At 38.8% G+C, this 10565-nt stretch overlaps 3 protein-coding genes across 4 annotated transcripts; 2 read left to right on the top strand and 1 right to left on the bottom strand.

Moving 5' to 3' along the window:
• Positions 1 to 243: 243 nt before the first annotated feature.
• LOC125218265 lies at positions 244 to 2583 on the top strand. 2 transcript variants are annotated; one of them, XM_048121012.1, is made up of 6 exons: positions 244 to 319; positions 418 to 507; positions 1057 to 1587; positions 1660 to 1885; positions 1994 to 2191; positions 2277 to 2512. In XM_048121012.1, exons 2-6 carry the CDS (start codon positions 481 to 483, stop codon positions 2417 to 2419), a joined length of 1125 nt encoding a protein of 374 aa, XP_047976969.1. In that variant the 5' UTR covers positions 244 to 319; positions 418 to 480; the 3' UTR covers positions 2420 to 2512. The 2 variants fall into 2 exon arrangements, with proteins under 2 accessions (XP_047976969.1, XP_047976212.1); XM_048120255.1 differs by having other exon boundaries at positions 1994 to 2583.
• A 653-nt stretch (positions 2584 to 3236) lies between these two features.
• On the bottom strand, positions 3237 to 3993 carry LOC125194741 (B3 domain-containing protein REM20-like). Its single transcript, XM_048092973.1, has 3 exons — positions 3910 to 3993; positions 3564 to 3831; positions 3237 to 3472 (listed from the first exon to the last, which is right to left on the bottom strand). The coding sequence occupies exons 1-3, from the start codon at positions 3991 to 3993 to the stop codon at positions 3237 to 3239; spliced, it is 588 nt and encodes a 195-aa protein (XP_047948930.1).
• A 1715-nt stretch (positions 3994 to 5708) lies between these two features.
• LOC125213969 lies at positions 5709 to 6477 on the top strand. The gene is made up of 2 exons (XM_048114798.1): positions 5709 to 5802; positions 5896 to 6477. Exons 1-2 carry the CDS (start codon positions 5749 to 5751, stop codon positions 6301 to 6303), a joined length of 462 nt encoding a protein of 153 aa, XP_047970755.1. The 5' UTR covers positions 5709 to 5748; the 3' UTR covers positions 6304 to 6477.
• Positions 6478 to 10565: the final 4088 nt, after the last annotated feature.

The raw sequence follows: 10565 nt of genomic DNA, 5'->3' as shown, positions 1-10565 counted from the left end.
GTTTGTTTGGTATCATAGCCATAGATATGGCCTTCTATCTAGGTTCTATATAGTTTTTGTTTGGTACGATACAGTTATACGACGACCCGTGATAAACACCATGACCCGGAAAATTTAATGATAGCTAACTGATTTTCCTCTACAACTCTACCCAGGTTTTCGGCTGTGATAAGGATCTGTGCAACGAACCCATATTGTGGTTGAAGGCTCTGTTGTCTAAAATACCCCTCCTCTTCCTCATATCTCATTCAATTTCATATTCAATTTGGGCGACCGCGGCGTCTCTGTTCGCCTACGAATCCGCCGGCGACGATTTTAGGTAATTCTCTACGATTGAATATAATTCACTCCGTTTTCTGCCGTTTAATTGAATGAATTCTTCAATTATAATGGATACAAATCTTGAAATCTACGCAGAGTGTTGGAATCATCTGGGAAGCTCGACTTTTTTGCGGATTATCGATTTTCCGGCGGTTATACATGGCTGGTGAAGAAGCTGCTCGTAAGGTACACCATTTTGCAATTCAAATTACGGATTCTAGATTGTAATTCGGTTACCATAATTGCTTCAGCCTGGGTTGATGTATTTGTGAAAATTGGTGTTAATTTGCTTCAATAACGCGCTTAAATTGCTTCAACAACGCGCTTAATTTTGGGATTAATTCATGTCTTTGTTCTATCATTTTGCGTTTACAGCTTGTTATTGGTTCTGGGTTGTAATTTTCTACGAAACTGGGCTTATGAATTAGATGTTAATTTATAGGATACTTAGCTATGGAGTTCAGTTCTATCTACCTCAGATTTGTGATTCGGGTGATGTTGTTGTTTATTGAATACCTTGTAATGTTTGCCTTGTGTTATTTTTGTGATTAATTTGATGGTCACCTACTTGTATTGCGGCATTTTACACATAATGTTGCTGTTGTAATCAAAGTTAGATGGTTATATGTTGTAAAGTGCACTGCTATTCCCCGTTCGGTTTGTTTTTGTGCTTCACTTTCTACCGTTGATTGATATTTTTTCACTAGCAATATGTTAACACTTGTACTTGTTCAGGGAGAACGTCGGGGTAATGAAATGACATCCTTGTTGCTTTTGTTGGAGGAGATAATAAGGAATCATCAAATTAACATGCTCCTCATATCTTTAATGATCACGCTTATTGGCCCGCAATCACGCAAGCGCAAGCGCCTAGATAGAATTAATCAATCATTCATGGTGAATTCATTCCCTACGCATGTAAGGCATTTAGATAGGCTTGTGCGTTTGACAGACAAGTCATGCGTGGATAATTTGAGGATGGATAGAAACACATTCGGTCGCCTATGTCGTATTCTCCGTGATAGTGTAGGATTAATTGATCAGAAATTCGTGACTGTTGAAGAGCAAGTTGCGATGTTCTTATGTGTTCTATCACACCACAAGAAATCTCGCATTGTTGGTTACAACTTTATACGTTCCTCTCAGACTGTTTCGAAATATATACACATTGTGCTCCGTGGTATTCTCAGCCTACATAGTTTGTTTTTGGTGAAGCCTACTCCAATAGACGATGCTTGCACTGACCGGCGCTGGAAGTGGTTTAAGGTTTATTTATGCACAACATATTTCCTTCTACAATATATTTGTATATCTGGTGCTTATGTCTTTGAAATGCAGGGGTGTATTGGAGCTTTACATGGTACGTATATCAACGTACGAGTGCCTATTGCTGACGCCCCCCGATATAGGAACAGGAAAGGCCACATCACAACCAACACTCTAGCCGCGTGTGATCCTGAACTTCGGTTCACTTACCTGCTGCCTAGATGGGAAGGCTCTGCAGGTGATTCCAGGATTTTGCAAGATGCAGTCAGTAGACCATTAGGATTGAAAGTACCTAAAGGTGACAATTTTTTATTTATTTCTGCACCTTTGTGTCATGTTACTTCACTTTACCCATCATTTATCATATCATGCTACATTACTACATTAATCTTACCTTAATTTACAGGTTGCTACTACCTATGTGACAATGCCTACGCGAATGCTGAAGGGTTTGTGACGCAATACAAAGGTGTCCGATATCATTTGAAGGAATGGGGACCCGGAAGGCAAGCTCCTCAAACACCGGAAGAGTTGTTTAATTTGAGACACACTAAGGCTAGGAATGTGATCGAACGATCATTTGCCGTTTTGAAAATGCGATGGGGTATACTCCGATCTGCGAGCTTCTACCCGATAGATATTCAGACTGGCCTGATAATCGCATGTTTCCTTCTTCATAATTTCATAAGGAGTCAAATGGCGGTTGATCCGGTTGAGGAGGTGGAAAATGAGGCCGACAATGACGATGAAAGTGCTACAGAGTCGGATAGAGCTGAGCATATCAGTAGTGTTGAACCATCGGCCTCTTGGACCAAGAAGAGAGATGATCTAGCTAGAGAAATGTGGTCCCAGAGAAACAATGTTTAAGTGTTTGTACTAATCGAAATTGAGTATCTTTGCTATCTTCCCCATTTTATTTCAAATTTTCAAAACTGGTTGAAATCTGTTTCCTACTGTGCCATACTTTTCTTCATTTAAGCTAAGTTATTATTTAGATAGTTAGTTGATGGTTATGTATTCTAAACTTATCTTCGAGTTGATGTCGAATGGAATATCTTTTTTTATAAGGTGAATATGCGTTGATTGTTTGAGGATTTTTGTGAATGAAGTAAACATATTAGATTAGCTTCTACTACAGTCAAAATAAGAAAGCATTTCAACAACAAAATATCATGTTATTGAATTTGTTTACACCACAACAAAGTTTGGAAAATGTGGTGCAAGGAAGATACAGAACATCCTACATACTAGACACAAACTACATAGAAACTATGATGGATACCGATGAGGCCACAACACCAATGGGCGAGCTACCATACCAAAGAAGAAAAGGGAAAATTAGGTATGGTCATCCCATATTTGAACACAAACAACGACATACACAACATCAACAACCTAGACACAAAGTACATAGGTAACACACAGATTCGCCGGTCTATAGCTAAGCTATGGGCGATCAAACCATACGTAGAACTGAACTTCATTGGCGTCAATGAGCTAGAAGTGACAGCGCACACCCACGACCAAGTTGTTGCCATATTTGAAACGACGCCATCCTTGTTTCACCCAAATTTTGGTTTGGTTGTGCTGAAGAGTGATGTACCAAGACTCTCCGTTTACATTGAAGTAGACGGGGTCCTGCAGGGCATTCATACGAATGTGGCGGCGCCAAAAAGCAAACGGAATCTCCAAACTACGATTGATGTTGGACTGGTCAAGCGGTAGACGAAGGTCGGGCACCCATCAACGTCTACAACACCCTGCTCCGGAGCATACTCCTCGTCATCCTCCTCTGAAGACTCATTCTCCGTTTCAGAAGGGTGGTAATCATCACTGGTATCGACATCCGGAGCATAACTGTGGTCTGAGTCCTCATCCATCACCGCTTAACCATTGACAAAAATAGTGTAAAGAAACAATAAACTAGATGTGAATCACTATGGAATTAGGTGTATGATGAATATTTATTTACTCACATGTTAGATCACTCACAGGGGGGCATCCAGTTCTCGTCTTGAACCTTTTCACATGGAAGATCCCCGGTTGCACCATTGTGAATACAAAAACGTCGTCTTGGACGATGCGGTTGATTATACGAAACTCGGGCCAACCAACGCGGAAGTGGCACCCGCTTGCGATCTTAAGGAGACGAACTGGCCAACCCCTTCCCCCCCTCGACATAACAAGCCGGCAGTCGAAAGGGAGTTCATCACCATGTGTTGCCACAAATTCAGGTGGCACCCGCTTCATTAAAAAAACAGAGTTACGGAAGATCGTATACAAAGCATAATACCAAAAACTTAAAAGAATGAGATGTCTTACCAACTCATCCATGCTATGGTCCTCCGAGAACCTCTTCATGAAGGAAGGGAGCCTGAGATACGCCAAAGCACCAATGTCACCCATTGTAAGACCTCTAAGTGAATTCTGTTTCTGCAGTGAAAGGCGATGGTATGCAGAGTTTGTGAAGGGGCTATTTAACATTATCAATCACCACGATTCACTGTGATAATGAAAGGAGTTGACTAGGCTTGACAATGCAATGACAGAGGGGTGGTTCGATCCATATAAATGCAGTACTTGGAGTGGCTTTCCATACGCCACCTTCTTCTGCAAAACCGACGAGGCAGAGATAAATTTAAAGCATGAGGCATAGGCAAGTATAGGGGAAGATGGGAAGATATATGCACATTTATTTTGGTCAAACATGAAATCTGTATATGATGCATTTAACTAGTAAATTCGTAGAATATAATGCCCAATCCTATGCTATTTTATCGGCGATATTTACTCTTCATTAATTGGGATTTAAAACGGGACACATAGAAAAAGAAATCAACGGTTGTTGTTGCTAAAGATTCGGATCATATATTGCCTCTTAATTCTATGGGTCAAAATATATTCCAATATGTATTGTTTTAATAACATCAATCATGGTTTCGCAAATAAATCGACTTAAATTTTGTCATATTAAGTCAAGGGGTTAATTAAGCAAACATTAGAATTCAAATGACTACGTATATTGAAATGACATATTAAAAAAGTAAAAGTCTTTAACATTTAACAAAGGAAAAACGGCTTTAAATTTTTCATTAGTGCAATGGGATTTAAAATTTGTTTTAATGGCTTTCAATCATTGTTATCAAATGAGTACATATATTCGAATAGGTATTAATGGCAGAAATCATACCATTGCAAATATTCCACTACACAAAATTAAATATTATAATCAAACGCATGCACAAAAAAAACGCCTTTATTTATTTCCTTCTAATTAAAAAGGATATAATATAAGTAATGTAACATGTGTGAATATTTGTAGAGATTTAGTTTGGAAATTTATTCTATGCAGACCATATGAAAATAAAGGTTATTTTTAACGAGGGGATAGTCGCATATAACATCCAAACTTAGAGAAACATTATTTACCTTGATTATTTGTGTTTAACTGGTGTAATCGTGGGTCATAAATGGTGGCACATTCATTTATTTTTTTGGTGATAAATAAATGTAATAGTTAATTTGTATATGTATATATTTCTGTTGATCTCATCCAAAAAGACAAATAATCAAGGTAACTACTGTATTTATCAATATTTCTGTTGATAAATAAAGGATACATCATTTTTTACCTATTTACATGACTACTAGATCAGTGATTTAATGCATTTATCATCAATATGGCAACTACATGGTACGATAATAAGGTTGCATTCGTCCTGGATGGTGAAGTAGACATTTTTCTACCAAATTGTAGTAAGTGCTCAACCATAAATCATTAATGGCCATGGAGGTACTAGGTTAGATTGTGTTGTGTGTAAAAAGTGATATAACCCTCAACCAAAGTATTCTATACATTCTATTGATCCTCTCTGAACAATGAGCCTCCAAATCCCTCAGCAAGAAACTTTCTTCTACTGAGGGAAATGGTCTAGAGAGATGGATACCCTACTTCTTTCCACGTTGATCACTTTAAGGAGCGGCCGTGAATGGAAATCTGGTAAATTGCCCAATGAGGTGATCAACAATGTCCGTGCAGTCGTAAATCATCCTTTTGGAGCTGAACTTTCATCCGATGATATATCGGCTCGCGTGCAACAACTGAGGGGTCGCTACCTTCTGTTTAAGAAAGTCGTTGGCACCCATGGAGTCCAATGGAACATGCTCGACAGGGTAGTGGCTGCCGAAGACTCTACTTGGAAGATAATTGTAGAGGTTTGTGAAACGAAAGTTCATTAATTTTGTGTCATATTAAAAATTAGGTAGTATATATCCTCATTTTAATGTGTTTGCACTTTGCATTGTTAGAGAGATGCGTCTGCCGCCGCTTATTACTACCGTAACGAACCCGAGCCCACACTTCTTGCGAATTTGTTTGGCTTAAATGACGTCAAACTCGAGTTCTCGCATGAGGTGATATGCCTATCGGACACGACCGAGGTCATTGTGCTCTCCGACTCAGTGGTACCAGCCGCACCCATTCGAGGGGTGCCTTATGATTCTCCTCCTGACTCTGATGAGGTTACCTCACCGATGCCGGGCCAATCGACTCGAATCCGCCGCAAGCTATTCGATGTTGGCGGTCCATGCTTCCGTGAACCCAGTTGTTATAAGTCTCCTACCCGATCAGACTACGGAAAGAGAGCCATTCTCCATTCACCGAAAGGGTCATCTTGTGCCTCATGGAGTCCCTGCCCGAACGCGCGTAAGACATGACCATAAATGGGCATTGAAGGGCCATATCGGGTGTTTTGCAAATTTGTGCTGGTGGCTCTTGTTTTGTTAGTTAATCGTATAATTCTAGTAATCGTATGGGAATGTAGGGTTTATGAACTTATTAGTATGTAAGGAACTATTACTGGTATGGGACGATGGTGATGCAAGTTGTAATGTTGGTTTTAGTTTGTGTTTGTTTTCTGAAAAATGTTACTTTGAATTGATTATTGGTTGAAGGTTTGTTATGTGCAGCTATTCTCTCACAACATATGTCGTTCATATGAATTTCATTCCTTTAATTTAGTGTACCTATTAATATTGCAGCATTATCTGATTTATGGATGTTGTAACTGTTTGAATGAAAGCTTAATGATCAAGCCTAAACAAGTTCTAACACAGCTCATAAAGTTCAATACAATTTTAAAAAAAAAGGTTTAGTACGATTACATTTACAAAATACTAGAGTTGGGGCGAACCATATACGATTTCCGGATAAAAATGCATCCCCAACTCGCATCACAAACCAAAGTATTTCCCTCGTTTAATAAAGTTTGAGGATAAACATATGAAATCAAAGAACTCCATCGAGTTCGAAAAAAGCACAGTTGCTAAGTTACTAATATCGGTGATCCATGCTCAACAGCATTCCATCAGTTTCCAAAAGATCAAAGACAAAGGCCGCACGAGCAGTCTCATGAAGTCCCCGAAACAGGTCAAGTAGTTCGGGCTCCTTCACTAGCTTCTTTGAAATATAGAACTGTTGTTTCAAAGTGAGGCCCGGAATACCTTTCATTTGATCAAACACCTCGGCCCTCTTGGTACTAAGATCAAACTCGTATCCAATCCTAGCTGAGATCTCTTTAAGCCTCTCATTAGTGTCAGTGTGTATCTGCCCCATGAGAGTAAGGACTCCATCCATCTTGTCCTCTATCTTTCGTTTCTTGACAACTTTTGTCGGCATCTTCGTTCCCGCGCCAGACCCAGAACCGGACTCTCTTCGTCCCACCTTCCCTGATCCAGCCCCAACGGTTGCTCCTGTCCCTGTCCCACCCGCTGCACTAGACACGGCCGCAACACCCTCTGTGACAGATTGACTCTCGCCCACCATCTCAGGGAGAATCCCTTCGGGGTAGACCTCGTCCGGGAATAGCTCTTCAAAAGTCATTGGGTGGGATGTACCAGCATCGTCAAAGGATGTTTCTTTATCTTTATTACCATAGAGTTTTCCAACTGCCTCCCCGACGTCTACACCACGTTCACCATCAGCACGATCCACTCCGAATACCTCCTTCCAATCTTCAAATTGTGGCCACGACTTGTTCCTCATTACCTTGCGTGCGTGTCTTTCTGCCAATATTGAGGTGAAATGCAAAGGTGTAAACAGGACCAACAATTATGATAACACAATGTATATATGCAGCAACTGCGCTAAGGTAATATATGTATAAAATTGACAGACAAATCTATAAAATTCGGATGTCATCTTCATACAAATACTCATTGATCAAACCATTGAAGAGAAAGATACCAGACAATTGTAAAGAATAATTACTACAGTTGCAACAATAATTCATTTTGTTGAGAGATAGTTCGGAAATAGTAGTCAAATTCATACAAATGCTAACTAAAGTGATCAACATTATGACAAACCTTAACGAATTGTGCCCACGACTCATCATCACATTCTATTTTGTAGTTACCGTCCGAATTGAATCCGATACCACTGTGGTTAAGCATCATCTTTAGAGAACCATAATGCTTCTTCCATACAGAAATCTTCGAGTAGATGTGCGGATGAGGCAAGATATCTGTTTTCGGAAATTCTTTTTGGATTGCCTCCCTCGCCCGTACAAGATATCCCGAACGGAATCCGTTATCAGACTTCCAGCCTTTGGCAGCCAACTCCTTCAACGTTGCCATTAGGATCTCTTCCTCGCGAACACTCCAAACGCGTCTCGACCTATCTGCTTTGCCGTTTTTTGTCCTACCCAAGTCGTTGATATCTACAATGAACACAAAAATGGAGATGACTCAGTTTGTAAATTATAGAAACCAAACAAATCATGTAATACACCATTACCCTCTTGTACAGGGCTGTCATCATCCTCGCTGATTCGTTTCTGCTTAGAGGCCATTTCGAATGTTGAATATCAAGGGGTTGAGCGCAGAGACTGCACCACAAACGCTTTGAATCAAACAACTATAAAGACATTTTATGTAGGAATTGAACCTCAATCTAACTACAAAACCTAAATCTCAAAAGTGGGGATGAATACACTGTGTTTCCTACGAGTTCTACAAGTTGCGAGTAACCGGAAATAACATCAGTTAAAAATTAAAAGCAGGGGTCGCAGATTATACAAACAACATAACACATATCTTCGAACCTTCCAACGATTTCAAACACAAGAGTACTTACTGTTGTAGATCTTCTCATACACAACTACGATTTGTGAACGAAATTGTGCTTCTTAGTTGCATCGACGCATCTTCATCCGAAACAAATTTGGAGCGGCGCGCTACTTGTAAATTGAGCGCCATTTTGTTTTGGGTGGGAATAACAAAGGGTTTACCAAGGACAAAACGGTCCATACATAAAGTTTATGAGGGCAAATTTGTCTATCAATTGTACTATATAGGTTTTTTATGACCCCAACCAAAAGCTAAATAACTTATCGGAATTAGACTATCAGCCCAAACAAACATCCGAGTGAGATATACCTATATCAGCACTATCTTGTAAATTCCTATACACCTATACTATCTTACACAATACTGTCATACCAATCAAACGCCCCCTAAAAGTAGGACCCACATCCTACCAACTTTTTCAACTCACTTTTCATTATATTTCTTAAAACTTGTGCCGGGTCAAAATGGGACTATCTTTATGGGACGGAGGGAGTATTAAGGAACTGCATAATAAGACGAAATGAAATGATAGTGAAATGGTTACAAGATTGAAAGAGAACAAGAATTTGATTGTGAAAAGTATACATGGAATGTTTAAGGGTGAAATCAAAAACATTAAGTGTGAAAATGGAAAATCATCAAATTGATTGATGTAGTACTAATAGAATGAAATGAGGGAAGACAAAATAAATAAATAAAAACAATAATATTATATATGATCATTCAAAACAGAACAATCTATGTAATTATGATCAAGATTCAAGAGACATCCACTCCATCTCAAGATGTATTTCTCCACATTCTACTTTTTGCAAGATACAGAGCTTCACCTTCCCATCAACAATATTCACCGTGCTGTCTTCCAACAGCCCGTTGTCATGCGACTTCAGCCATTTCCCAATCTGCATGTTCTCAAACTATATAAACATCTTACATGTGTTACTACTGTTATTTTGCATGCATGAGAACACATACTCATACATAAGTCTCGGTTACTTCCTTATGTGAATGCAATTACCCCTTTATATAGGAAATATATGGCTCTTTATGAATGGACGCATGTGTTCAATTTTTATAGCTACATGGTAGATATTAAACTTCTTTTATTATATCCAATTCAACTGCCATTTATATCCTTTTAGGTAAATACACGGCACGCCCATAAATATACATAAATACGGAGTATATATTTATTCCATATAGTATTATTAAATAATGAGGAAAGAGAGGAGGGTTATCAATACACCCGATTCTAATCCTTTAATCAAAACCGATCCATCACGGTATCATCTTTGATATTAGAATCTCTTTTAATTTAATATTATGAACTTAAACTTTAATATTAAACCAATTGATACATAGGTCACATAAGAATATAAATATTCTTACATGGTTTTATTCATATGAACTCGCATATGTGTTATTTCCCCTCATAGATCAATGATTGAGTTAGAAACGGAAACAAAACAGAGCTTAGGTTGAGAATAAGTTCAAAGGAGAAATCATGCAAAGTACTTTGGCCTGATTATGAAATACTACTATTTGTTAGTATAGAATATTACGAAATACTACGAAGTTCTTGGCTCAATTCAATGATTGTTTTGTTGCGTGTTCTTATGTTATTATGGAGATGTTTGTGGTAATGTGTCATCTTAGCCGGGACGGAGGGAGTAGTAGAAATTAATAGGGGATGGAGGGAGTACTAACCTATATAGGCTAACTCATATGGCGATTGGGCTAACAAAGAAAACTCGAAAAAAGAGCTATGCTCGCCTAAATCATCCTAATCGCATAATAAAATTTAACTATCCAAAATAAGTAAACAAATTGTGATAGTTGACGAAGGTTGG

This window comes from Salvia hispanica, chromosome 1, assembly GCF_023119035.1.
Source record: "Salvia hispanica cultivar TCC Black 2014 chromosome 1, UniMelb_Shisp_WGS_1.0, whole genome shotgun sequence".
NCBI classification, from domain to species: Eukaryota; Viridiplantae; Streptophyta; class Magnoliopsida; order Lamiales; family Lamiaceae; genus Salvia; species Salvia hispanica.
The sequence above is the reverse complement of the archived record's forward strand: the minus strand, read 5'-3'. Positions and strand labels throughout refer to the sequence as shown.

Coding starts and splice junctions, on each gene's coding strand:
- LOC125218265 (XM_048120255.1), top strand. CDS start 481: ATGGCTGGTGAAGAAGCTGCTCGTAAG. Junction 1,588..1,659: donor GGCGCTGGAAGTGGTTTAAG/GTTTATTTATGC, acceptor TTTGAAATGCAG/GGGTGTATTGGAGCTTTACA. Junction 1,886..1,993: donor AGGATTGAAAGTACCTAAAG/GTGACAATTTTT, acceptor CTTAATTTACAG/GTTGCTACTACCTATGTGAC.
- LOC125194741 (XM_048092973.1), bottom strand. CDS start 3,993: ATGGGTGACATTGGTGCTTTGGCGTATCTCAGGCTCCCTTCCTTCATG. Junction 3,832..3,909: donor ACCATAGCATGGATGAGTTG/GTAAGACATCTC, acceptor TTTTTAATGAAG/CGGGTGCCACCTGAATTTGT. Junction 3,473..3,563: donor CCCTGTGAGTGATCTAACAT/GTGAGTAAATAA, acceptor TCAATGGTTAAG/CGGTGATGGATGAGGACTCA.
- LOC125213969 (XM_048114798.1), top strand. CDS start 5,749: ATGCTCGACAGGGTAGTGGCTGCCGAAGACTCTACTTGGAAGATAATT. Junction 5,803..5,895: donor CTTGGAAGATAATTGTAGAG/GTTTGTGAAACG, acceptor TTGCATTGTTAG/AGAGATGCGTCTGCCGCCGC.